Source organism: Ursus americanus, chromosome 4 (assembly GCF_024610735.1).
Source record: "Ursus americanus isolate L20-20 chromosome 4, mUrsAme1.1.p, whole genome shotgun sequence".
In the NCBI taxonomy this organism is placed as follows: domain Eukaryota; kingdom Metazoa; phylum Chordata; class Mammalia; order Carnivora; family Ursidae; genus Ursus; species Ursus americanus.
The window spans coordinates 95,592,459-95,619,779 of NC_142130.1; the positions used below are offsets into that span (position 1 = coordinate 95,592,459).

A 27,321-nucleotide genomic window follows, 5' to 3' on the forward strand; every position below is an offset into this window, starting at 1 on the left:
ACCTCCTCAGACAGATGGATGGAAGGCACGTATGTGTATGGTTGGATGGGCAGACAGATGCATAGATGGAAGGATTGGTGGGTGGATGGATGGATGGGTGGGCAGGGAAGTCAATGATGGATGGATGGGTAAATGGACAGGTGAACGGATGGATGGATGGATGGATGGATGGATGGATGGATGGATGGATGGACAGACTGGTGGATGGGTGGGTAGGTGGATGGATGGATGGATGGATGGGCAGGAAAGTCAATGATGGATGGATGGGTAAATGGGCAGGTGAATGGATGGGGGGTGGGCAAGATGATGAATGGTGGATGAATGGATAGACAGACGGATCAACGGGCACATGGGTAGGTGAGCAGGTAGATGAGATAGAAAAGAGAATGATCACGCCAATGAGGTAAATGGGAACGAACGGGGGACTCTAGGTAACAGATACACTGGTGTTCTATGCACTGTAACTCTCCTGTAACTTGAAACTATTTCACAATTAACAAATAAAAAGAAGAATTGTAAACACTTAAAAAGACATCAAAACATGGGTGTGAGGAGCTTTTCTCCTAAGGTTAGATCATCTCTGCTGGTTCACACATGGGGAAGGGCCTAGCTAAGGAGGCAGGAAGCCTGGGGCCACCCTTCCCCTTCCTCTTCCCCCTCCTGTCACAGTTAATTCAGCGCACCCCGACTACGCTTCTAGACTGCCTGAATCTCTGGTTTTCAGAAATCACATGATGCGCGTTCTTGTGTAAGAAGAAAAAGATTTTTCTGACTCCAAAAAAGTAGAAGAGTGCTTTGTTTTATCGACATGTTTTATTGACAGAATTTGTCTTCCGCACGTCCTATATACAACCATAGCGGAACGTCGTGAAAGCGCAAGGCGTATTAAAACATAGCCAGTTCTAAGCAGAGTGGGTATTTCCTGTCATAGAAAAGAAGTACCCTGCGCACAGATTCATAGTAACATACACGGTACATTAACATCAGTCTCTGTGTCATACACCAGGCCACGGGGCCACACCCCGCGGCACACCTACTCAAAGAACAGCATTCAGGGGGCGCCACGCGGGACACAGGAGCCAAGGAAGGAAAGGGGCTAGAAACCAGTCTTTCCTACCCAAGAGTGTGCCGCTGTGTCCCGGAGCCGCCCAGGATTCCACCCTAAAAGCCAAGGCTCCCGCGTGGTGTAGGCGTCCGTCCAGGGGCTCAGACAACCCTCGCGGCCCCAAGTCGGGAGCAGTCCGCACAAACCACCACCTCACCCAACATCCGCGCTGGAAGCAACCCAACAAGCAAGGTGGCCCATCCAGCTGGAAACACTGACGGCAGCCCGAACCCAAAACGTCATTCCAGAGCTCAAACACTTCAGGTGACCAGCAACGAGAAGAGCAAACCGCACGGTCAGGTACGTGGGCGGCCACCCACGAGGACTGACAAATTTGGACATGAAAGAGCAGGTCCAATGACTGTTGCTTTTAAAAACCAACCTCATTACTTTACACTCATTACCAGACAACCGAAAGACGTGAACGTCTATAACAAGTTCAAAGCAACAGTTAATCCATGTTCATCTACTGAAGATTTCCTACGGAACAAGAATTCCACTCCAGCTTCCTGAAACAGGCTTCCCAGCCCGCCGCTGGGCGTGAAGGTAAAAGCCAGCTCCTCCTGCACCTGCTCCCGCGACGGCTGCGCTCCGGGCCGCGGGCCGAGCTCAGGACAGCGCACGCGCTCCCTCCACGGCGCAGGCACCGAGGGGACCCACGCGAGCAGCAAGGAGCGCGACGAAATGATTCCGACCCATCGTCCCTCTGACGGCGGGCGTGCCGATCGCTGGATGGGTGGACAGCCGAGTGCGTTCTAACCAAATGCCTTCGGAGGCTGACACGCCCGAGCAGATGCCCCACGCGCGCCTGGAGTCAGCAGCCACCTGCCTCTCGCCGGCCCGCTCGCTCGGTCAATGTTCCGTCAGGCCACAGACAAGGCGAGCGGCGCCGACCAGCACAGTGTCCTTCTGTCCCCACGGTGGAACACGGCAATGGGACGGGAACCCCACACGGGCCCCGGTCTCCGGGGGCAGCAGGCTAGGTCTTGCTTCGCCGGAGGAGTGTGGCGTCGGGGCTATGGCCGCCCTGGAATTTGAGGCTCTGCAGGTTGACCAGCGCCCCGTGTCTCAGCAGCGTCTCCACGGTCTTGGCGTGCCTGCCCTGGGCGGCCAGGTGCAGCGCGCTGAGCCCCTGCTCATCGGACAGGTTGAGCACGTCGGCGCTGACCAACTCCTCCACCACCTCCGAGTGCCCGCCGGCGGCGGCCAGGTGCAGCGCTGTCTGGTTGCGGGGCCCCCGCGCCAGCACGTCCGCCTTCTCCTCCACGAGCAGCTTGACGGTGGCCAGGTGCCCGTTCCGGGAGGCCAGGTGCAAGGCGGTGCAGCCCTCCGCCGTCACAGCCTCCTTGTGGGCGCCCCGATGCAGGAGCAGCCTGGCGGTGCTCGTGTGCCCTGTCTCCGCGGCGACGTGCAGGGGCGTCTGCGACAGCAGGCTGCGCACGTTGACGTCGGAGCGCAGGTCGATGAGGATGCGGGCCACGCGGTAGTGGCCTCGCTGGGCGGCCAGGTGCAGCGGCGTCCTGCCGTCCAGGGTCTGCGCGTTCACGCTCACCCCCGGCTGCTTGGCCAGCAGCTTGACGATGGGCAGGTGCCCCTGCCAGGCGGCGTAGTGCAGCGGCACCCAGGCGTCCTTCCCCTGCAGACCCACGTCCACGCCCCGGCGCAGCAGGATGCGCACGATGCTCTCCTGGCCGTGCTGGCAGGCCACGTGCATGGGCGTCCGGCCCTCGCAGTCCACCTCGCTGATGGAGGCATTCTTCTCTAGCAGCAGCCGAGTGCTGCCCTCGTCCCCGTTCTGGGCTGCGAAGTGCAGGGCCGTCCACTGGTCCTCGTCCGTGGCGTTGACGCTGATCTTTCGAGCCAGCAAGAGCTCCACGACACCCCGTGCCCTCTTCTCCACGGCCACGTGCAGGGGGGTGGAGCCCTTCCCGTTGGTGAGGTTGGGGTTGGCGTTATTGAGCAGAAGCCACTTGACGCACTCCTCCTGGCCGGCCTCCACGGCCACGTGCAGCAGGCTGGCGCCCCCGTCCAGCACCAGGTCGACGTCCTGCGGCTGCAGGATCTTCATCAGTCGGCTGGTGTCCCCGTTCACGATGGCATCCACGAGCTTCTTCTTCTGGACATCTGTTGTGCCGAGATCTGCAGGGAGAGAGGTGCAAGGATCAGGCTGCCGGCCACTCCCGACGCCTCGGGGTCGCCATGTGCCTGAAATCACTCACGGGCCACCTGAACTGTGTCCTCAGGTTTCAGATGTAGTGGGAAGACCTCGGGCAGGCTGAGGCGCTTTTGTCGACTGGCAAAGTGAAAGTCACCCTACCGTCCTGTAGGGTCGTCATCAGATAAGGATGAAAACCTCGGCCCGCGTGTGCTCAGAAATGGCAGTGATTGCTAATGTTCTTTCATTAAGAAGAGAAAAGGGGAAGAAAGGCAGAGGCCAGGCAGGTGCCCCCAGTCCACTTAAGAGCGGACAGCTCCCAGGCCAGGGGCACGCTTCCCGGGCCGCCAGCTGCTCCCTGCCCCGGCCTCCAAATGCAGCCTCTTGCCCTGGAAACATCATGAAGGTTTCCTAAAATAATTCTCAAAAGACCGAATTCTCCCATTTCAGAAGGACCGTCATTCATGATGAAAAGCTTAGTGCTCCTAGTGTGTGGGTTCTGATGCGCGTGGAGCAAGGCCCCTCCCTCCACGGAACTCTCTCCAGGGGACTTCCAGGGGTGGGAGGATGACAGGGCGGAGTTCAAGAAAACACGATCCACCCAGTCCGCCCGGTCTGGGTTCGCGTCTACCCGGGCTTCGGAGCTGAGCAGGAATGGATCCTCTGAAGCATCAGACCCAGAAAGCATTCTAGAACACATTTCTCCCCCAGAGATGGGGTATCTCTTTCCTGTTCAGTCTCATCACCCAGGCAAGCTGTCCGGCTGGGCCTTGCCCACCGATATGCCTTTGTAAGGCACTTCCTCAACCCAGAATGCCCTCTTTTGCCCCGAATATTCCACTCAAAATCCCAGGAGGCTCACAGCATGCAGGAAAAGTCGTCCCTTCCAGAAGGAATCCCCTGATCCACCAGGAAAAACGAACTTCCCCGCATGCTGGGCCCGGCACCCTTCCCACGGCCCTCTGGCACTCGGCCACCCCGACACCATCGTCGCCCTGAGCCTGAGCACCCATATGCTCCTCGTGGGGCAGCAGCACCCAGAGGGCCGGACAGGACCCCATTTTACCCTCCTGGGCAGGGGGAGGGCCGGAAGGGAGCTACAGTAAGCACTTAAGCACCAGCCCCCGCGCCCAGGGACCAGCATTAGGGCCAGCGGCAGGGAAGACCCCTTCCAAAGGAAAACCCACCGAAATTAACATAAAAATATAAAACCACCTAACTGCAAAGGACCCCATCCCAACAAGCAGTATATGACGGGACCCACACGTTAAAACCTCTGGGAACAACCTACCCATCATAATGCATGGCTAAAATAAATGGGGAGCTCACAAATGAGAAAGGAAAAGTTTCAGAAAAAGGGGGTACGGGGCTGGCCTCTGCGAGAGAGAGATCTCGAGGGTGTGGGGTTCGATTCACCTGTTGGCCTCACTTGACAGAACTCAGGGGTCTGCAAACCTGAGGTCAGACCCTGCACCTGGGGTTGGCACAGGTAAGACCTCCTGCACAGCCCAGAGCACGGCCCGTTCCCTTCACTCTGAAGTGACACCCCGCAGAGCCACGCAGCCCGCCACTCAGCCGGCACACCTCTCTGGATTTGCGCTCACTGAGCTAGCTACGCACTGACGCCCCAAACCAATTAGTTACGGGATACGGAAATGAAGAACTGGTCTAGGAGCTGGGGGCCCGGTCCGTTAGCCGCACAGGCACTCCTACACACGCTGCCTGCTCCCAGCCCCACCGTGAAGCGCGTCACTTCCCAGGATATGGGGTCCTCGCTTACCGCCCGTTGAAGGCTCCCGCTCGAACGACAAGGACAGCGACCCCCTGGAGGAGAAGGCAGAGTCGACAGAAGACACCCCCGAGAGCCTCTTGCCACTGCTGGCCGACGGCAGCCTGGACTCGGAGCAGCTGCGGCTGAGCTCCTCCGGGCCGTCGAGGGTCTGGGAGGTGCCCGAGTCCAGCTGGGACAGGAGCTCGGAGAGGCTGTAATCGCTGTCGAAGGTGGGCGCGGAGGCTCTCTTGAGAGGCGTGCACACGGGCTTCTGAGAACGAAGCAGAGGGGGAGGGGGCGGATGAGACCCACCCAGGACACCGGCAGCGCAGGCGCAGGGCGAGGGGGCACCGGGTCCCCAGGCGGCCACACAGGGCGTGCTACCCATCGCCACAGGCACAGCAGCAGGGACCCAAAGACCGTGCGCTGGGCCCGCCGGGCGCAGACACGCCGTGAGCACAGACAGACGGGACAGACGCAGGAAGCACGGCACGCTGGGCAGGACGTGAATGCACTGGGAGCGGGTGAAGCCTGAGCGCTGGGCCGTGCCCACCCTGGCAGGCCAGCACTGGTAAGAAATGAACGACATGGGACTGGGGCTGCGGGCCCCTCACCACCAACAACCTGTGCCCCCTCCTCCGAGCCAGGCGAGTGGGGCTGGGGGGCGGCGTGGGGGCGAGCACAAGGGGCGGGCCCAGATGCAGCGACAACAGGGCCCCTCCAATCCACACGCGCCAGGGGGGCCTTTTCGAGGGTCTCCATACTGGGCTTTCAGAAAGTAGATTTCTGGTGAGTGATGAAGCCCAGGGGTGGCTCCCGACAATTCCTGATTCAAGCCCACTTGTCACGGGTCCTCCCTTTCCTTGGGAACTGCCGATCTGCCCTGACCTGGTGGCTCGGTGCAGAGTCGCAGCCCTCCAGCTGGGTGCCTTGCTCATCCTTATCAGCGGCCAGATCCCCTTCCCCAGGCACCTTTGCTCCCCAACCTCACACACGCCCCTTTCTGTTCAGACAGCGGGCACGCCTTAAACACTTGCTTATCTCCCGGCCTTCCAAGGACGGCCTGGGCTACAACGCCCAACACCAGATAACACAGCAGGCTTCCCTTTACGAGTCTGCCATCGCCTTGTCCCCAGGCCTAGTGAGCCCCAGCCCTTGGGGTCCGTTATCACACCTCGCGTAACCTATGTGGCTCCCCGAGCACAGAGCATTTATGAGCCGCAGTTACAAAGTGGCCTGATTTCCGAGTCAAAGGAGCAGAGGCAGCCAGACCAGCAGAGCCCACGCCCCCTCCCCCACCAGGGCCCACGCGGGCCTTCTGTTCCCCGCCTCAAAGAGCATCTGACCAGTGGCCCTCCAACATCAAGTGTGGGCCCACGCTGTCCATCCTGAACCACAGACAGGAGGTGGGGACAGGGAGCAGCCAGGCAGGAAAGGCACCCAGGGCCGCCAGGCCAGCCACGTGACCCGCCCTCCTCCTGAACGTAGGACCCCACGGCTAACTCCCGAGCACAAGGCCGACTGGCCTGGGACAGTGACCCGAGGGGCCAGTCCAGGCTGAGGGGAACCTGCAGAGAAGAGAGGGGCCCCCGAGAAACGACGTCCAGGAAGGTGGCCGTTACCTGGCTCTTGGGCTCCAGGGGCTGCTTCGCGTCCAGATCCCGCGCCATTTCCTTCATGTCCCCGTCGGGCTTCTCACACAGGTCCTCGGTTTCACAAGTAATTTCTTGTGGGGAGAACACAAAACAGGGCATGTCACTCGGACAATGACTTCCACATTCACGACGTAAACGTGCGACCTCGGGCGGGGACAGAAGAGGCAGCAGCTGGGGCGCTGCACCCCAGGGGGCTGGCTGGCACCGCGGCTTCCCAGGCAGCTGGCCTGGCAGACCTCGCAGGTGCCCCTGCAACCTCCATGGCCACTCTGGGGCCTCCTGTTAGCCACCACTTGCAGGGTCTGCCAGACTCCAAGCAGGACCCACGGCATTCCGGTTTCCCAAAGAAGCCTTTCCCGGGGGAGCCCCGTCTGCCGGAGCCGCCGGCACACACGCCCACGATGGCCGGGGTGGCTGGCTCCTAGCAGGTGAAGCCCCCGTCGTCTCCCCCATGTGTTTTCAATGTAACGACCAATTCTGATTTTATCAGTCCCTTTCCTACCGCAAGGTACATCCATGCCAGGGGGACAAGACCCAAGAGAAATGCGAAGAAAGCCTCAGCGGAGTGGTCTCATCAGTGCCCTGAAGATACCCCGCGGTACCTGAACTCGCAGCACCAGCACGGGCCCCTCCCGGCAGTGAGCCGGCCCCGGCTGGAGCTGCGGCGGACGGCGGCAACTGTCCCGGCCCCGGGCGCCAGAGGGCCCGGGCAGGGGCCAGCCTGTAAGTGCACCAGCGTCTGCTCCCGCTCCCCAGCCTGCCCTCTCTCCCGTGCCACCAGCACAACAGTCAGGCGGCAGGGGCCGGGCACTCACCCTGGAAGGTGGGCCGCTCTCGAGGGTCGCCATGCCAGCACCGCTGCATGAGGTGCAGGAGGGCCCCGCAGGCCCGCGGCCGGGCTCTGCACACAGGCGGCAGCTCCGGGCGGTGGCCCTTGACCACTTTCACCATGATGTGCAGAATGTTCTTCTCATCTGCAAAGAGAGCACACAAGTCAGGGCAGCTCCGCAGGGCTGGAGGCCATCGTTTTCATCTTGAGCGTGTCACCGACACCATCCCCACGACATGACCTGGGAGACCACTTCATTTCCTTTGCAGAGCACAGAGCGGTCTCTAATCCTCAGTCTTCCAGGGCACGTCTGCGCTCCCTTTTCCAGGTTTTGGAAACTCCCAACGATGTACCAAATGGAGCCAGGGCTCTGCATCACAGGGCAGATCTCTCTGGGTGTCAAACTCAAAGCAAAGCAGGGTTCAAAGAAGAAAACTATCTGATGAGACATGTTCCAAAGTGGTCCGTGCGTGCCAAAGGGAGGAAACACTTATAAATCATGAAGTCACGTGGTGCGGCCTCCAAGAGAACCCAAACCTCCCTGTGATGACGCAAAACCCTTCCTAAACTCTGATTTCTACGCCGCAGCTCAGGCCCCGGGGGCCATGTGCTGGGAGCCGGCCACAGCAATGCTGGCCAGGGCGCCTGGCCTCCCCAAAGCGTCTGGGGTGTGTAAATGGGGGCCTTTTCCCCCGAAATTCATATTACGGGGCCCCTCCTGTCCTTCTCTGCGACCTTTACGAGCACGATGGACTCATTACTATCATCATAACCTTGGTCACAGACCAAGGGGCCCAGGGCCAGACAAATTCTCTGCTCAGCCTAAAACCACAATGTCCATCAGGCTGGACCCCAGGCCCCCCCCCCCACCCCCCTGCAGTTCCCAACACACCCACGGCAAGGGAGCCCGCAGAGGCAGCAGACGCATGTCAGCAGGTGTGGAAAACTGGCCTAAAGTCACTGCCGCCTGCCAGATCCTACTCTGAGGCTCCGGGCCGCCTTCCCGTTAAATCTTGTGCAACAGCTCTCCCAGGCAGCTACACGTTATTTCCACAACACACGCTTCCAAACCCCAGCAGGCCCCATGAATAAAATGAAAGTAAACACCTGGAACAGTTTCTGCTGCCGAGCAGATGGGAAGGGTTCAGGAAACACCTTTTGCTCCCGTACCCTGAACTCCCCTACGTCCCAAGCAATAGAACACACAGGCCTTGGCTCTGGGCGTTCGTGCCCTGCACCTGGCCTTGGGCATCGTGCCTGGCAGACGATCTTGGGCCAGAGGGGCACACCGCCTCGCCACGGCGATGCAGACCACGGCCTCCACAGAGGAGGAGGAGTCCGGCAGACAGACAACGAGGCCACAAACCCACACTACGACGGGACCCCCAGACCCGGGCCACACGCCCACTCTGCCTGGAGCGGTCAGATCTTTACGGTCAAACTGAAGAAGAGCAGGAGTGACCCACATACGCCTAGAAGAAAACAATGAGGGTCCAAGTCCTCGGTCTTTGTCACACGTCAAGGCATTAGCACTTTGAGGACGACATGGGAACAGAGGTGGCCTGAAGGGGGACGAGGCGTTGCAGCCCTTGAGGGGGGCGCTGGGGACCTGGGGGCGCACACTGGTGCCCAATCCACCCAGCCATCCCGCGGACGGCTTGCACACGGTGTGAGTGTGCCTCATACCGCTAAACCGCATGCTTACGAGTGGTTCTGACGGTGCATTTTCTGTGTATCTTGCCATATTTAAATTAAAAAAAAGAAGAATTGGCTGGAAATATTCACAGCTGGCAAATCCAGAGAGACAGAAAGCAGCTGAATAGTCACGGGGTGGGGGGGGGGACGGGGAAGGGCTGCTGCATGGGCCGGGGGCTTCCTTCTTGGGGGACGGGAATGTTTTGGCACTAGGCAGTGGGCGAGACTCTACAGCAGCAAATGCACTTGATGCCCCTGAACTGTATGTACACTTTAAATGGATAAAAAGGTAAGTTTTATGTCCCGTGTATTACATCTCTCTCTCTCTCTCACACACACACACACACACACACACACACACACGAATCAGCTGGCACCTAAAAAAAGAAATCCACTGAACAGACCCCTTCAGATGACAGCCTTGTCTTGCATGTGAATTACACTGCAGGACTGCTTGTCTACATCCAGAAAGGCCTGAAGGGTGGGCCGTGGGGCTCTGAGAGGAAGTGCTGGGCGGGACGGAGCAGCAATCCCGCTGCCCCCCAGGATGGTCCCGCCAGCTTCATGGCCCAGAGCAACCCCCCATCCCTGTGGGAACGCGAATGGCAGGCACAGATTCAACAGAAACAGGACCACAGACGGGGCGCCCTCCACTGTCCCAGGACAGATGGACACACTGCCTGCCCCCAAAGACAAGCCCACTCACCTGCAAACGGTTTCTTCTGTGTCAGCACACCCCAGATCACGATGGCGAAGCTGGAAGGAAAATGGGCCAGGTCAGTATCTGCGAGCCAGAGGCTCACCCACACAGCACCATGCTGGAAGGGAACCACGCCAGAGTCTTCAAAAGCGAGGGAGTGGGAGAGGGAGAGGGAGGACACCACGATGTTTTCCATGGGCTTGTTAATTAAACAGGCGCTCGTCCGTGGAGCACATCAGAGTGCGAGCTCAGACGCGACCCAACAGACACAACCCTGCGACGTGGCTTGTGCCGGCTCAGACAGCGCGGGGGGTGGGGGGGCCCCAGAAGGGGAACGAATGTCACTCCGCAGCTGGACCGTCGGCTCATGGGGAGAAGAGCCTGTATCCGCTTATTCCCCTCCGTCTCCTGGCAGGCACAGGACACAAGACGCTGAGCCAGCACCGGGTGGGGCGAGTAGCGTGCTTGCTGACATTTCACACAAGGTTGGGCAGAGGGCAGAGAGCACGAGAGCCGGGCCAGCTGACCTTCCTGGGGCCCTTTCTTGGTTGGTGGAAATTATATATACACTTACTTTCTCTCTCTGTCTCTCTCTATATATATGTAGTGTATGAAATTACTCTGAATATACTCCAAAAAGCACAATCTAATACATTTAAAAAAAAAAACACCAACAAAACCAGGAGCCCAAACGTGGAGCCAGCACCCTCAACAAGCTGAGAGCCTACTGATTAGAGATGCCAAGAATTCTCCATTGAAAAGTCACTGAAGTCTGCGAGTTCAAAAGTTGAAACTCTCAGCTCCAAAACAAACACAGAACCTTATTCTCCCCAAACTCTGCAAGCTGGGACTGGCCCCCACAGTGCCCTCGACAGCGGACAGACAGCTCAGAGCCCAGAAGAACACAGGCACAAGGGTGACGGTCAAACCAGTCTGCCAGGACTCCAGGCACGGGCGATGTCACAAAGGCAAAGCTTTGTGCTCTGGGGCTCAGGGTCACAGTCACAATGCGTAAGACAAGAGCCACAATGAGGGGCTTAGGTGCTCCCGCCCTCCCTGCCTCTCTTCTCCTCCAACAGGTCTGGGTGAGTAAGACCTTGGCAATTTGGAAAAGGCAGGCCCCAGTGACGTGGGATTATTCTTGAGTACATAAATCCCACTGACGCTAGTTTGCAAACCGCCCCCGGCCAGTCTGCACTCCTCTGTCAAAGGTAAGTGACATTAGGAGCGTAAGACGCTGGGCCAGAGGGACCTGGGTTAGGAAGCCAAATTCACGCACGTACAGACAGATGGCACTCCGAGCGCCAGGCTCGCCCCGCAGACAGGCTATAAAAACCCACATTTCGTGAAAACACCAGACTTTTCACAGTGCGGGAGCTGCCAGTTGGGTTACATAACTGTCTCTAACTGGCACCAACCATGAACGTTCCCCACCCCCGGCTGGCAGCACTCGCGGGGGACGATGGTCTCGCACACCTGGGGTAGCCTGGACCTACCAGCTAAAAACCCCGAACTCTTTCATTTGGACTGAATCTCGTATCTGATAGCCCTGAGGAGCCCCCAGGAAAGCCGGCACTCGGGGCGCGCGCGAAGAATGAAGGTGCCGAGCCCCACCTGAGCCGGCACGCACACCTGTCACACACCTGTACACATCGTGCTTGGTGTCGAAGAGCCGGCTCTTCTCGCGGATGCGCTCCGGAGGGAGGTAGGCGATGGTGCCAAACAGGCCGTCCATGCTGAGGTCATGGGAGTGGGATAGCCCATTGCACTTGGCCAGCCCAAAATCGGAAATCTGCAACACAGCAAGGAGACAGGGCTCAGCAAGCTTCGCTGGGGCCTCGTCCGGGGAGGCACCGAGGGCTGCCATCTGGGGGCTCTACCAACCCCTCCCCTCTGCAGTGCTGCCTGGCTCCGACCCAGCGCTGCTGTGCAGGCGCATTCGGAACTGCCCCGGAGGGCCATGCCCCGTGCTCCTCCGGGGAAGACAGGAAGGCACAGCTGGTTTCAGAAGAACCGAGTCCCGGCCACTGGGAGCTCAATGGGCAGAGAAAAGATGACGCTTTAAGGAAGGAACTCACTGGGAGATGGAACTCAAGAAGATTTACAGTCTTATGCCTGCCACTGGGGACAGCCCGAATCCACCTGAAGGGGAAAAGCGATCCTCCGAGTTTTCAAGTTTTCAGATGACACGTGAAAAGCAAGGCCCAGTGCTACCGCCACCGGTTCTCCCGCGGCCCAGCTGGGGAGGCGGGCAGGTGGCAGCATGCTCTTTAAAGGGAAATATGCCTTCAGACGCCCTTTAAAGCAAACAAAACACATACCACGCAAACTCGAGGGGGCATTCTGCCCTCACCTGGAACGGCGTGTGCGCGAGACACTTCCTGGCTCCCTCGCCAGGCATCCACATGAAAGGGGTAACACACATCTCCTCCTTGCGCGGGGCCCACCCACCTGAAGGAGCACCTGGACCCCAGCTGTACAGGCCCCACGTCTCCGCCTCCTCCTCTCCTTTGGGCCAAGGTGTCCGAAAAGCTCAGGAAGCTCGGGGGACCCCACGGTGAGGGAGGGAAAGGCGTCACCGCCTCCCCGCATCTCCCCCCTCTTGCGTAAATCAGGACCCCTGGACGCCGGCCTCGTGTGTGCGGGCTCAGGTCACACTCACTGGCACAGACTTGGGAGCCCCATGGAAGACTGCCCCTTCGGTTCCTCTTCAAACGCACGGATGGAGGGATAGGGAATGGGGCTGAGTCGGGCCTGACTTCCGGGCTTGCCGAGCCCTTGAGGGGAGGCCGTGGCCTGGAGTCAGCACCGCTCAATACAGGAGAATTTATACCAGGAGGGCCAGCCTGGCCGTTTCTGGGCCCCCGGCTGCTTGCTGCCCCTGTGGGTCTTCAAGAAACTCCCCGCCCACCGCCTTGCCAGGCAGATCCGCAAAGCAGCTCAGGGCCAAGACAGAGCCGGCTCGGCTCTCCAAGTCCATGAGTGCAAATGTTTCCATTCAAACTCTCAGCCACTTCAACCTTTTCAGTTCGGAAGTGGAGACCGACTGGGGTGCAAGGGTCTCACCCTGTGCCCCCACCCCCCACGGCCTTTTCTTCCATTTCTGCTGTTTGCAGGGACAGCCAGCCACTTCAAAATGTCCTCGGTGTAAGAAAATAAGCACGAATTCCACGTAAAGGCTGCGGCACCAAAATGCAGATCAGAAATCCGAATTCTCCGGTGGCCACTGACCCTCCGCCCCACTGGGTCTCTCCTCTCGCCCTTCCCACCTGAGCTGCCCAGGGCCTGGCTGTCTGCCCTGATCCTCGACTCTGGGGCCCTGGCCATCCCAGGACCTACAGCGTCTACAGCGAGCGCCCTGTAATTTGCAAACACTTGCACATTCAGCATCCTCCTCAGTACTGCTCGGTGCTCACAGGGGACCCCAGGACATGGGCCCTTCACCTCTGGGGCCCAGCTGGACGAGACCAAGGAAGGGCCTGGTCAGGGCTGCACGGAACCCTCTGGGTCCCTCCGGATATGGTCTGGTCTGGGCCAACTGGAGCAGAAGGAGGCTGAGATTTTAAACTAAAGCACTTCAGGGGGCGCCTGGCTGGCTCAGTGGGTGCGGCACGGGACTTCTGATCTCGGTCATGAGTTCAAGCCCCACGCTGGGTGCGGAGCCTACTGGAAAAAACAAGCAAGCGAACAACAATAAACTAAGCTATTTTGTTTTCAACTTGAAATGGCCTTACTCCCTGGGTATTTAATTTAGTTAATACTAACATCACGTATTAATTTAATATCAAGTCTCTCTAGTGCACTTTGCGAAGTCAGCAGCTGCTCCGAAATGCTGAGCTCCGATCATCCCTGCTGTGTATACAAAGGTGGTCCTGAGGGGCCCAGGGGAAGGGGGGAGGCTGGCAACTTATGATCCCATTTCAAGATTCCAGATTAAAGTCTTATCGCTCCAGATAATCACAGACTACACACTGCCCTGAAGTCCCGTGGCCGCTCAATCACTACGTAGCTTCCAGACAAGGTGGGAGCTCCAACACTGCCCTCCGCACCGTATTTCTCAGAGTCAGGAAACGTGTGCTGTCAATCCACCATCCGTTTGTTTGGGGCTGAGCGGTGGTCACAGAAGAGCAGCCTCCCCGCCCCCCCCACCCCAGGGGCCTTTCAGGGCGCTGGAAACGGGGCCCTGGCTTCAGCCCCCTCGCGCCTCAGTCGCCCCAGGTTCCTTGGGACCCACTGGGTTCTTCAAGGACTCTTCACCCATTTACTAAAATGGACATCAGGGTCAGGCTGCCGAGCCGGCATGTGCATGAGAGGGAGAAAAAAGGCTTCAAATAGGGGGAGCTCAGAGCCAAAGCAGATGACCCACCAAGAAAGCCCCCCACGTGTCATGCAGAGAACAGCAAGTATTGAGTGTCTGCTGTGGACCCAGCGCTGGAGACAGTCCCTGGATGAAGGCCAGCATCCCTGGGGCGGAAAAAATGACTATCGAACCACCAACACGGACAGCGCCAACAGCATCACCCTCACCGCGCACGTCTGCGGGCCAGGCACGGAGCTGTCAGTCCGCACGCCATCACCTTTGAGCCCTCGCAACAACAGAGGGATGATCCCCACCCGTCAGGTGGCAGAGCCGGGGGCGGGCGCTGCGTCCCTTGTGGTTGCATACCTGGTGTGCACCCAGCAGCGGCCTCCCTGAGGAAGGTCCGCTGGGCAGCTTCTATCACTTCCCCTCTTCAGCACCCCCTCCCCTAATTAACTTAGCCTCTTGCTTCTCCCCCCACCCGCCAAGAAACCTAGAATCTTCCATGACCTTTCTGCCTGTGCCCCCACCTCCTGCCAGCAGCAAAGCCTCATCCTCTCTGAAGACCCAGTTCCGCCCGCCCCCCACCCCCAGCGCCCCACCCCCAGCTGGAGTTCCTTGAGTAACTCCTCCCCAACCCCACAGGCGGCCTGCGGGGCACCTGCTGCCCGATACCTGTTCCACCCTCATGGGACACCGCTGCGGTACGCTCGGTTTGTGTGCATCTCACACGGGGCACAGAACCCACTGTCACCACAGCTTAGCAGGGTCCAGGCCACCACCCAGGGCACCTCGCCCGCGGCGGGACCTCTGGCACACCACGCGGGTAGCCTGCCACTGCCTCCCCGGTCTTGTATGCATTCAAGCCCCAGATCAAAAGCTGCACTCTTCGCTGGGTGCCCTGAGGACCACACACTCCTTGAAACAACCCTGTAACGTCAGTGGGGGCAGAAGGTCCACACGGGAAGCCAGCATGCCAGCCAGAAAGAAACTGGGCTCCAGCAAAGACTGGGAACCCCCGTGGCACCCACTCACAGCAGACCATTTGTTAGCAGGACAGCATTTCCGTCTGCCCGCTACAATCTGATTTCTGGGCGACACCCATTCAAGGGACAGCTTGCAGTGGAAAGCGGTCTCCCGTCAGCCTTGGGTTGGCCAGGCCTGCGGCACAGCTGGGGCCTGGGGAGCTGCCTGCAGGTGCACGCCACCCAGTCCCACCCCGCCTTCCAGACAGAGCCCAAGGGCAGGGCCGGACTGAACTCTGGTCCCTCCTAGCCCTCGGGCCAGCAAGGGAGGGGATCCTGCCATGCCACGTGACCAGCCAGGAAGAGCAAAGTGTCAGGGTAGGTGAGTCCCTTCCCGGAACAGTTCCCAGAGGGAACAGGATGGGACTCCGGCCACTGCTCTTGGATCCTTCCCACTCACTTTCGGGGCCGTGTACAGGGAAAGTGCGGTGGCAAGTGCATCCCGCAGGCCAGCATACCAGCCGGGCCTCCCGAGCGAGCATGTGGGTGTCACCACGCGGAGAAAATCCATGACATGCGTCCCACCCTGGTGACCACGACAGGACCTGGGACACGAAGGTGCTCCAAAGGAGAGACATATTCAAAGAAATACAAACCTAACAACGTTACTAACTGTAATTCCCAGTGGCTGGTAGCTGGATTTTAGCTGTTATCCCTCACACTTTTTTGTTTTATAAACTTATCCCAAAAAAACCCCCCAAAAAACCCAACAACACAACTCAGAGGCCTCGCATGATGAGAACAGAAAGAGCGCCCGTCAGAGCCTCTTTCCACAGAGCCTCCGTTTCGGAACCCTTGCCTATCCCACCGCCGCCGCCCCTGAGACTACTGAAGGGGATGCAGCCGTCACCACGGAGCCCGCGGTCCCACGGAGACAGCCCACCCACAGCCCACCCACAGTCTGACTCCTAACCGGATTGCATGAGACATCCAGCAGGACCCAAATCCGCAGCCCCGTAAGCTCTTTTTTCCAGGATGCTCAGGGTTTAGACCCCTGCTCCAGGATCTAGGGGAGTGACCGGGTGCAAAAGGGTCCATTTCCCAGCTACCCGTTCTGCGGGGCTTACAGTGACCACAACAAGACGGGGGGTCGCAGGAGTCCTTATGCTGACAGAGTGCCCGCCCCCCAAGCACCGTCCCCTCTCCGCCCTGTACCGCCCCGGCCACACGACGCCCGGCGAGTCCTACCTTGACGTGGTAGTGGGCGTCCAGCAAGATGTTCGCAGGCTTGAGGTCCAGGTGGAGGAGAGGCGGGGCCATGCAGTGCAGGAAGTTCATGCCCACAGCCGTCTCATGGATGATGCGGAAGCGCAGATCCCACGGCAGCGGCTCAGCTGCCAGCAGCTTCTCCAGCGAGCCCGTCTCCATGTACTCCATGACCAGGCCTACCGGCTCCTGGCATATGCCATACACGGGCAGGATGTAGCGGAACTTGGCCATCTCCATCTTCTTGGCTTCTTCCAGAAGCTCCCCACGCTCCCTGAAAAAGTCAGGAGACTGAGATGTGCGCAGTGCTCACCCAGCCACTGACACAAAGCACCCCGGCCCGGAGGCCACCAGCTCCGCAGGCAGAGAAAATGACCCCCACGCACGTCACATGATCCCACTCCGGGCCTCCGGAGGTCATCAGTCCTCCGGCTATCCAGACGCTTCTGTGCACTGTGGGTTACTGTCCGTGAGGAGAGAAGCACTAATTATCATCTGAACACCCAGAAGCAGTCCTGAGCCACTGTGCCCTGGGGTCTCCGAGCAAGGCGGCCGATGCTGGCGATCCCTTCTCCTGAGATGAGGAACGAGAAGTTTCCGGGACACAAAGCATCTGTCCGAAGACCGCCAGTCACCTCCTTTGTGAAGCCCGACACTCCATCTGGCCCAGGTGTCTCTGAATCCAGCCCCACACCCAGGTCAATGCCATGGCCACCTTTTTCTAAAACCATTGTTTTAGCCGTGGTAAAATATACATAACAGGGTTTTTATTTTAACCGCGCCTAAGTGTACAATTCAAAGGCATCACGTACACACCGTGTAACCATCACCACGCTCTACACCCGAACCTTGTTCATCGGCCCCACAAGAACTCTGTGTCCTTTCAACAGGAGCCCCGTCCTCCCGGCCCCGCTCACCCCTGGGCTACCACCGGCCTGTGTGAACTTCTCTACTCTACGCAGCTCACAGAAGTGCAATCACACGGTGTCTGTCCTCCGTTCACTCAGCGTCTCAGCATAACGTGTTCACAGTTCAGCTGCGTTGCAGCATGTGTCCAAACCTCATTCCTTTTCATGGCTGAACACTATTCCACTGCAGGAACACATTACTTTATGTGCCCAGGCATCTGACGATGCACACTTGGGTGTCTCCCCCTTTGGGTTCCCGTGAATAGATCTGTACGTCTGGATACGCTGGTGTACAAATATCTGTTCACGTCCCTGTTTTCAACCCTTCGGGCTCTACACCTAGGAGCAGGACGGCTGGGTCACGTGGCAGTTATATGTCCGACCTTTTCAGAACCCCCCAAGCACTGTGCACAGCCTGCCCTCGGTTCTGACGGGAAGACAGTCTCACCGGGCTGTGACTGCTTCCCCACTCGAGGCGGAGACCAGCGGCTGTGGCACAGAGGTGACAGCCGGCAGAGATGGAAACGTCTGCTCCCGAGCCCTCCATAGACAGTGCACCAGCTCCGGGTCTAAGGTCCCATCTGGTGCGGCCATGGACTCAGACTGGAGTCCCCGTATCCTGGTCTGTGTCAGCATTATGGGGCAAACATCCCAGAGCGCATGCAGGGTAAAGGGCCAAGTCGCATGAGGACAGGGCTTGAGCACGTGCCATCTAGGTCCGTGGCTGTCAAAACGGGACAAGGTCAAACGCACCCAGAAAGCTGGCTGCGATGACGACTCCCGGGCCCCGCTGCCATGTGGGCACTGGGTGCTCAGCCCACACATCCAACCCCTGTGGTCGGGGGTCTCATGTGAGCACCGCCAAAGCGCTGTACAGTGGGTGTCGCGGGGAGAGGATCCCTGAGTGTCGGGCCGTGATGCTCACGCAGGGGCAGCTTCACCCCTGGGGACACTGAGCAAGGTCTGGGACGTTTTGGGCGTCACAGCTCAGGGCTGCCCCTGGCAGCCAGTGGGCGGAAGCCAGAGATGCTGCCTCACATCCCACAATGCCTAAGAGAGCTCCCAAGGCGAAGAATTATCCAGCTGCAAATGAGAACAGCACCAAGTCTGAGAACCCCCGGTACAGCCCAAGCTAAGTGCATCTGGGCCAAATTTAAAACAAACCACTATAGTCTGGAACTGCCCGCATAAGTACTCCCAGCATTTATCTGTTTCCATGGTCAACTAATATTCAGCAAGGGAGCCATGAACACCCAATAAGGACAGGATAATCGTCTTGACACGTGGCGCTCGGAAAACTGGAAAAACACATTCAGGACAACGATGTTGTACCCCTCTCTCACACCACTCACAAAAATAAACTCGACATGGATCAAAATCCTAAAAATAAGGCCTACCACAATAAAGCTAGAAGAAAACACTGGAAGCAGCTCATTAGTATCTGTTGGCAATGATCTTTTGGACACGATACCCAAAGCACAAACAACAAAAGCAAAAATCAGCAAATGGGACTACATCCAACTCAAAGCTTCTGCACAGCAAAAGAAACAAGGAACAAAATGAAAGCCTACAGAACGGGAGAGAAATCTTGCAAACCACCCAATGGATAAGAGGTTAATATCCAACATAGGTAACAAACATAACTTAATTAAAGAAAAAAAATCTGATTTAAAAATGGGCAGGAGAACTAAACAGACATTTGTCCAAAGAGGACATCATAATGGTCAATAGGCCCATGAGAAGGTGCTGACTATTGCTAACCACCAGGGAAATGCAAATCAGAACCACAATGAGCTCTCACCTCACACCTGTCAGAACGGCCAGCATCACGAACGCGAGAGAAACAGGGCCTGGTGAGGACGTGAAGGAAAGGGGAATCCTTACACACTCTTGGTGGGCAGGTAAATGGATTAACCACTGTGGAAAACAACACGAGGGTTCCTCCAAAAAGTTAAAATAGAACCGTCACACGACGCAGCCATTCTGCACCTGCGAGGACACCCAAAGGCAATGAAGAGAGATCTGCACACCCCTGTTTATCACAGCATTATGCACAACAGCCAAGATGCGGAAACAGTTTAAATGCCCATCAACGGATGATGGATTAAAAAAGGTGTGGTAGATACACACAGCGGACAACTACTCAGCCTCGAGAAAGGAGGGTACGCTGGCATTGGCGACAGCGGAGACGCACCCTGAGCCCATTATGTTCATCGGGGGAAGGCAGACGGACAACGTACTGTGCGGTATCACCCGTATGTGGAATCTAAAACACAATAACATGGGGGAGACCAGGGCAAAGAGGGTGGGGGGATAAGACCGACGGTGTTCAAGGTACAAACTTGTCGCGAGTGCGAAAATAGCCACAGACAGTTGAATAAACATGGTTCATTCCACACAGACAGTAAGTATGTAATTGATAAATATCGTTCCAAGGGCAGCCATACTGCAATATATAAACGCAGCAGCATTACACAGTATTCACCTTAAATTGACACAATGTCAAATTTATGCTATAAAAAAAAGTTAATCTGTTTTTCCTGGAGAATGGGTCCCAGGTGTGTGCTGGGGAACAATGCTTTCTAATAAACTCCTAAAGGAAAGGTCCAGAACAACATGCCACACACACCCTGCTGCGGCCGGGAGGTGAGCGGGTCCAGCCGCAGGGACTCCCCCAAAATGCGGGTTCTGGCACACGCAGCCCAGAACCCACGGCAGGGGCTCTTCCAGAGCCCGGCTGCACCTACTCGCCTGAGGGAGACCCCAACACTGTACCAACCAAATAAGTCCCCGTCCTACTGACCTCCTCTCTGAGACCACATGCTGCCAGGCATCCCATACACTTAGGAAAACATTTCCCAGGGAGGAGGGCCCGCTGGCAAGGAGGAACCCTGGATTACACTGTTCATCAAGACTGCAGCACCCAAGCTCCCCCTGCATCGAGCACCTGTGCTCAAGGGGTCACCATGGTTCTGGGCAGAGACAGAACAGGGCGCACACGGGCACATTCTGAAGGAGAATCACTGAGACTTGATGACTGGTGGGAATGGAGGAGAGAGCTAGGAAGGATGCCCTGGATCTCCACCAGGAGTCAGCGGATGGCTCATCCATGCTGGGGGGGCGCCCCGGAGAAGGTGGAGAAGTTGGTTTTGAACACGCTCAAGGAGCAAAGAATCCCAGTGGCCTTAGGAACCAGTGCAACACGTATCAGGAATGAAGACGAGATGACTATGAAACAAAACGGAGTTCAGCACGGCTTGCTTTCCTAGCACTCTGGTTAAATGGCCAACTAATGGAAAGCAAAATGCTCACAGGAGTGCAATGCTGCCTGTGAGGGGTCCCTCCAGTGGAAACTCGGAAGCGACAGGTTCTGGTGCCCTCCCAGGTCAGCCAGCCCCTCCCACACAGATTTGGACCCTCACCCTGTGCCTGGGCTCCGCAGGCATCCGAGAGATGGGAGCGGCTAGATGCCAGCATCAAGCATCGTGAAAAGGCTGGTCATTTAAAGAGAGAGAAAAACGATACCCTTGGGCCCATCTCTTCTGTCCTCCTCCTGGGAAGACCTAGTTATCTGTACTAAACCAGGACAACCACCCCTTCTAAACCTTACTACTCCTACCTACTCCCACTAACTACCACTTCTAACAGCCCTCACGCCCAAGCTGTTCCAAGTGGACGAAATACCAGCAGCCACTCCTGTTTCCTCTTTGGTTAAGAATGAGTGTTAGAACTTGCCTGTTCCTATTGCTTTTATTTTCTTTTAAAGTGGCTGGCTTGCCGCCCCCCCCCCTCCCCGTGGGTGTCTGTGGGGCTCTGCGTCCTGTGGCACTGGCCTGTGTCCTGTCCCAGGGATGTAGAGACCCACCTGAGGTGGGAAAGCAGTGCGAGGCTCCCCTCCTGGCCCGCAGGTTGGGGGAGAGGATGGCTCGGGTATTACCGCTGGATGGTGACGAGGGAGGGTCATCTTCCCACGCAAGGCACCCAGAGATGAGCCCCCCACCCAAGCCTGACTGGTAACCAGTACGGATTCTGGGAACAAAGTCAATCACATCAAGGTGGAATTTCTCATTAACTGGGAGCTGAGCTACTCTGCAAATACAGTGCTTTCTTCCATTTGCCCAAAGGGCGTAATACATAAAACCAGGGTGACTTCTGATTGTTGAGCTCATTAGCAACTTCACAGCCACCTGGCAGCACATCACTCACCCCTGCTTCCCCACTGCCGAGCTCAGCTCAGCAGCAGCTTCGAGACTCCCCCTGCCCCGGGCCCTTCCACCGAACAGAGACCCCACCTACCTTAGTTCAAAAACTCAAAAAGGGCCCCGGTGCTGGTTTGCTCCCAAATGCTGATAACAGCCTGAATGTTCTACAAGCCCCATGCCCTCTTGGGAAGAAGCCGGGCAGGCTTTGCACAACTGACCACACATGTAAGGACATTTCACCAAGGAAAACCAGCCAGCCTGGAAAATGTTCTTCCGAGGACTCCATCAGAATGCCTTCGAGCAGAGAGGACCCCACCCAACACCACACCTCCCTGGGGCAAGGAAGGGGGATCCCAGGACAACCTCAAGGAGGTTTGAGGGGACACGGAGAGGAGACGCCTCACACAAGCCTGGGGAGTGGGGCTGACCAGGGCCCTCTAAGTGGGGGTTTTGTTCAGAAGCGTTGGCATGAAAATTTTGCAACCTGTTTACTATCTAGTAAGCGGCCAGCCCAAATCCAAATGCCCCAACCTCTCAGCTTTTCTTTAATTGCCCCAGGGACCCCGCCCCCCCTCAGCCCAGGCAGATAACCGGGGCAGCATCTGCAATTCAATGGGCCTGGAATGAGCCCTCTCAGGAGCCACCAGACGGGACAGAAAGCACTCCTCACAGAGAAAGAAAACACCAACTGTTTTGTTGTCAACAGTAATTATTTATTTTAAATATACTTTCCCTCCAAGCTGTGTTTCTGGCTTCTGTAGACAACACAAAAGAAACTGTAATCGATCCTGAGCTCCTGGAGGGCCCCAGGGCACGGAGCTCCGGCCTCCGCCTCCGCCATGGGCCACGGGTCCGCACCATCAACTCCCCTTCTCCGCTGGTAGGAGTCAAGCTCAAGGCCACCCAAATCCACTGACATCGGTCTAAGTTAAAGCACCCTAAAAATTGTGATGTGCAAACAGTATCTAAAATCAGGCACAATTCGGCTGGACTGGCATCACATTTCTCTCCTGGGATCATTTCAAAAGCGGTTCCTTTTCTTTGGCATTTGGGGAAGGCTTATTAATTCTGTTTCCCAGTACGAATGGACAAAGTGCCCCCCGCCCCAGGACCTCCTCTCTTGGTCCCAGATGGAAAATCTCCGAGCACTATGGACAAAGTGCCCCCCGCCCCAGGACCTCCTCTCTTGGTCCCAGATGGAAAATCTCCGAGCACTATCAGGACCCAGGTGGGGTTCAATTTGTCCAATACTCTTTCTCAATAGCACTTAGGTTAATTCCATTTTTTGCTCACTTAGGGCTGGCTGAAGCATATTCTCTCCCTCCCAGGGAGGGCACCGGGGCAGGGGAAAACACCAGAAATATCATCAGACAGACCATTTCTAAAAGACACTTTCTAAGAAGCTGTGGGCTCTCCTCACAGCTCAGTCAGAAATGCCAAAGGCAGGCTGATGGCGAGGGACACCCAGGCTTCCCTCTCCAGAGGCATCTACTATGGAAACAGGGAAAGAATGGGACAAAATGGTGGTGGTGAGGAGCGGTAGCCTGCGGGAGGAGAGAAAGTTGGGTGTGGTGAAAGGGGGCCAGGAACAAAGAGCTCCTGAGAGGGGGGACCCGGGAACCAGCTTTGGGAAAGGCAGCAGGGAAAATCGGTGGTTTAATCATGTGTTAGCTGGTGCCTCTGTGCTAGGCCTTCTCACCTTGCACCCATCCAAGTACGCTCCCAGGGAGCCTCCGAGGGTTCCCACACTGTTATTTTTAAAACCGACAAGAAACGGGCTTGTCAGATTGTCAGCTCTGTAGCTGCAAACCCGGAGTTTGCTCGGGCTCGTCCGGACTAGCCGGTGCCGATGGAGCGTTAGCTGCCCGGGCCAGGCGCTCTGCTATTCAGGCCTTCCTCTTGGCCCAAGGGAGGGGCGGAGGCTGGAGGAATGGAGCCTTTGGGGTCACCGTGCTTGCCCAAATGGTAACATGCCCATCCCTAGACTCCACCCTAGCCCTCATGACCCCCTCATCAGGGTTCGCCAGGGAGGCCACACGTCTCCGAAGCCACCAGACATGCTCATAAAGAGTGGGAAACACAGATCTACAGGGTGCCTGTCACTTGTGAAATCCCTGAAGATCCTCTTGGAGGCTCCTTTGGCAGGTGCTTCTCTGCCCCTCGCCCCCGGGGATCCTTGGGGGTTGTCTGGGGTTCGGCAGTCCCTGACGCTCACAGGCCTGAGGCAGCCTGCTGCTTTGAGGGGTCTGGGGCAGGTCCTGGGGGTCCAGCCCCGCTGTGGCCAAAGAGGGGGCACGAAGGCTGGGGCCAGGGCTGCAGCGGGGGTGCGGGCTGCACCCAGAAGCCCACGGAAATCCTATTCCCCACTTCAGGGAACATCTTGCAAATACCGGGGCGGGGATGGGAGGCAGCTCGTCCAAAGAGCACTGAGGCCGACCTGCCAGAATTTGGCAGGACAGGTAGCAAACCACCATTTCAAGGTCTAGACGGAACTCGGCAGGCCTGCAGTGCAAACCAGCCGCTCCTGCACTACTGTGGGAGCCGACACAGTCCTACCGAGAGCCTCAAGTTGCTGAACACCGTCAGTCATCGACCGCGGGGAGCTGGCTTCACCAAGAGCAGAGCATCAGCCACGGCTGCAAAGGCAGGGCTCCAGCCTGCCCTACCGGGCAGGCAAAGTGCAAGAGGTGATCTCTTCCTGTTGGGCGATGCTGACCTCGGCCTGGCCGCCCAGGACATGCCACCACCTGCCTGCTTCGGGCAGGGCAGGAAAGGCCTCCAGTTAAAGGACAAAACACTTTTCACCCAGGCTATGCAACGTCCTCAGGGCTCCGCCTCGAGTGAAGAAACCCTACCTCCATCTGGGCCACCCAGGAAACACGGCCCGGTGGCAGGAAATCACAGATTCTGAGGATGCAGGAGGATGCGTCAGCCTAGGGACAAGCTTGCCTGCTTTGTTTGCTCTTCCGATCCAAGAAACTGGCGTGAAAAACATTGCTGATGAATAAATCTCGCTTTGACCAGAAGACTCCATCAGACACATGTCCCCAAGAACACAAGAAGGCCGCTAGGGCAAGGATCTTGCCTTTCGGGATCTAACCACTAGCTGGTATTCAAAGCGGTTTGGATTTTATCGAAATAACCACAGCGCCCCTCCCGGCCTGAGAAGTTCCCAGGATCTGCAGCAGAGAAGGGGGGAAGGGCTCGCACAGCACCTCACCTTTGTTGGTGCTATTTTTATGACACTTGTCACCACTCTACTGAAGTTTCCAAGAAAGGCTGAGTTTGAGGTTTGTAGAAAGGGGCCTCCAGGAGCACTTTTGTCTCATCTCTGAGGACTGGATGAAAACACGAGGCAAAGAGCGCACGGGCCGATTTGCTACCCCACGCCACGAACACACTGCAATCCCTCTACCCTAGGCCTGGGGACTCAGACAGCCCCTGAGAAGAGCGTCGCCACCACCCCACTGGTTTGGAGGCGCCAACACTCCGTAAGCCAAGGATTAAAAACCAGGTGTTTGAGGCAGCAGATGCTATGTGGGGTTTAAAAGGAGCTGCTTTCCTTAGTCTGTGTGTCCGGGACTGACTCTGTAAGAGATCGCCACACAGAAAACAAACACAACTTCCACGTAGAATGCAAACTTTCACCAAACGATCATTTCAATGTGCTCAACCGAAGCTTACCTATACACTCCTAAAAGGCAAATGGAAAAGGTGGAATCAATAAAAGCTGCTTCTCGACACCCCCCTCTCCCACCTGCACCCCAAAAATGATGCCCAGATCACAATCCAGTGACTGAGTTTAACTGGGGTGGCCTCGCGTCCCTTCCAATGGTCATTAACTTGAGCACCCCTGTTAGGCAGGGACAGGCACGTTCGGTCCTGGCTTTTGGACTGGAGCAGGGGGATGCAGGAGGGACGGCGCTCTGGCTCCACCACAAAGCAAGTCAATGGAAAGTCCCCTCCCCCGAGGCTGGGTCTCGAAATAAAGTCAGCTAAAATTAGGGTGTGCCGGGAGGAAGCGCTGGGCGGAACACGACCCCCCGGGCCACCTGCCGGACCCCAAGGCCAAACCCGAGCCCCGTAGCGCCGAGGAAGCCTGGCCAGGCCAAGCCAAGCCAGTACTTCCGACCGAAATAATTACCGTCTTACACCAATTTGTGCTCCAACGTAAATTACTAAGTAAGTCGAACGGAGTCTAACTAATTCACAAAGCCCAAATCACCACACGGCAATTTTTCTAAGCCGGGCGCAGACCGCAGCGCCCAGGCGGGTCCGACGCGCCTCCGAGGGGCGCGGGTCCAAAGCCCAGAAAATCTGAGGCTTCACGCGAAGCCAGGTAGCACCACTGGGCGCCTCACAACGTTTCCACCAAACGCGGCCCCTCGAAGTCCCCTAGAGGAGCCGCAGCCGGGAACCCGGAGAGCGCAATGAGACCGGTGGCCACCCCGGCCTCCCCGTCCCTCGGGCCGGGCAAGCGGCGCGGACACCGCCGGCGGATCCCAGCCTCGCCTGGCGCTTGGTTTACCCTCCGAGCAGTCTGGAGGCGACCCAGGTGGAGAGGAGAACCCCCGGAATCCAGGCACCCGGCTCCAGGCCGCGTCGCCCGCCCCAGCGCCCCCGCCCGGGCGGCTGACCTGTCGTCGACGTGCAGGCTGGGCGAGCACTTGATGGCGAGCCACGTCTTCCAGTGGACATGGCGCACCTTGTACACCTGCCCGAAGCCGCCCGAGCCGACCTTCTCCCAGCCTGCGAACTCGCCCGCGTCGAAGGTGCGCAGCAGACCCAGGGCCCACGGGCTCCCGCTCTCGCCCTCCATGGCCCGCGTCTCGCTGCCACCCTGCGCTGCCGCGGCCGCGCAGGCCGCCCAGGTGCCCAGGTGTGCGCCCCGCCCGCTGACGTCACTTCCGCCGCCCGCCGGCCCCGCCTCCCCCCGGGCTCCCGGGCCCTGCAGACGCACCGAGGGACATGTGGGGTCCCTGCGTTCTCCGCCCCGCGCGCGGCTGCTGGCCTGTGTGGGTGGGTGCGTGTGTTTAGAGCAGAGTCGATCTGAGTTTCTGCGCGGTTGTAAGAAGTAAGACTCTGCTAAGTTTTCTCGGTGCTATCATTTGGCAGAACTTTGCCAAAAAAGGAAAAAAAGTATCCAATGACCAGGAGATTGACTTTCATACAAATCACGGGTCTTACTCAGATTTCCTCGTTAGCGTGCACTGTTCTGTACAATATTATCAGCTGTGTAACTTCGTGTCTCTACCACTGCGGTCAAGATCTAGAACAAACCATTACGAAAGGACCCCTCCCCCTTTTTAGAACTGAATCCCCAAACTCCGGCCATCACGAATCTTAGATCTATTTTAAAAATTGTGTTATTCAAAATACGTTATGTTTGCACACAGGAATGACATAGTGTGGGATCTTTGGAATTGGCTTTTTTTCACTAAGCATAATTCCCTGGAAATTGTCTCGATTTTCTACACTGAAGGTTCCACTTTGGAAGTAACTTTTTTTTTTAATCACCCCAACAGCAAACCTAAAGTGCAGTTTAAAGACAGCAGGGTACCTCCATCTCTTCCTAGAGAACAGTATCTTTTGTACTCGTAGAACAAATTGGGGAGGAAAGATGTTTTTCCACCTTCGGGGGGAAAAATTCCCAGCCTCGAATGAGTTCAGATCTTGGAAAGATATCTGAGTCAGAGGTCGATAAGTGTGAGTGCAAACTTCCACGCCCAAAACCCACTCACTCCTGCGGGACTGCACAGTGAGAGAGGGT

General features: G+C 57.4%; 1 protein-coding gene across 1 annotated transcript; it reads right to left on the reverse strand.

Moving 5' to 3' along the window:
• Positions 1-796: 796 nt before the first annotated feature.
• Positions 797-26,437, reverse strand: RIPK4 (receptor interacting serine/threonine kinase 4). Its single transcript, XM_045813501.2, has 8 exons — positions 26,189-26,437; positions 16,424-16,715; positions 11,554-11,702; positions 9,917-9,966; positions 7,502-7,660; positions 6,654-6,757; positions 5,041-5,302; positions 797-3,244 (listed from the first exon to the last, which is right to left on the reverse strand). The coding sequence occupies exons 1-8, from the start codon at positions 26,368-26,370 to the stop codon at positions 2,085-2,087; spliced, it is 2,358 nt and encodes a 785-aa protein (XP_045669457.2). The 5' UTR covers positions 26,371-26,437; the 3' UTR covers positions 797-2,084.
• Positions 26,438-27,321: the final 884 nt, after the last annotated feature.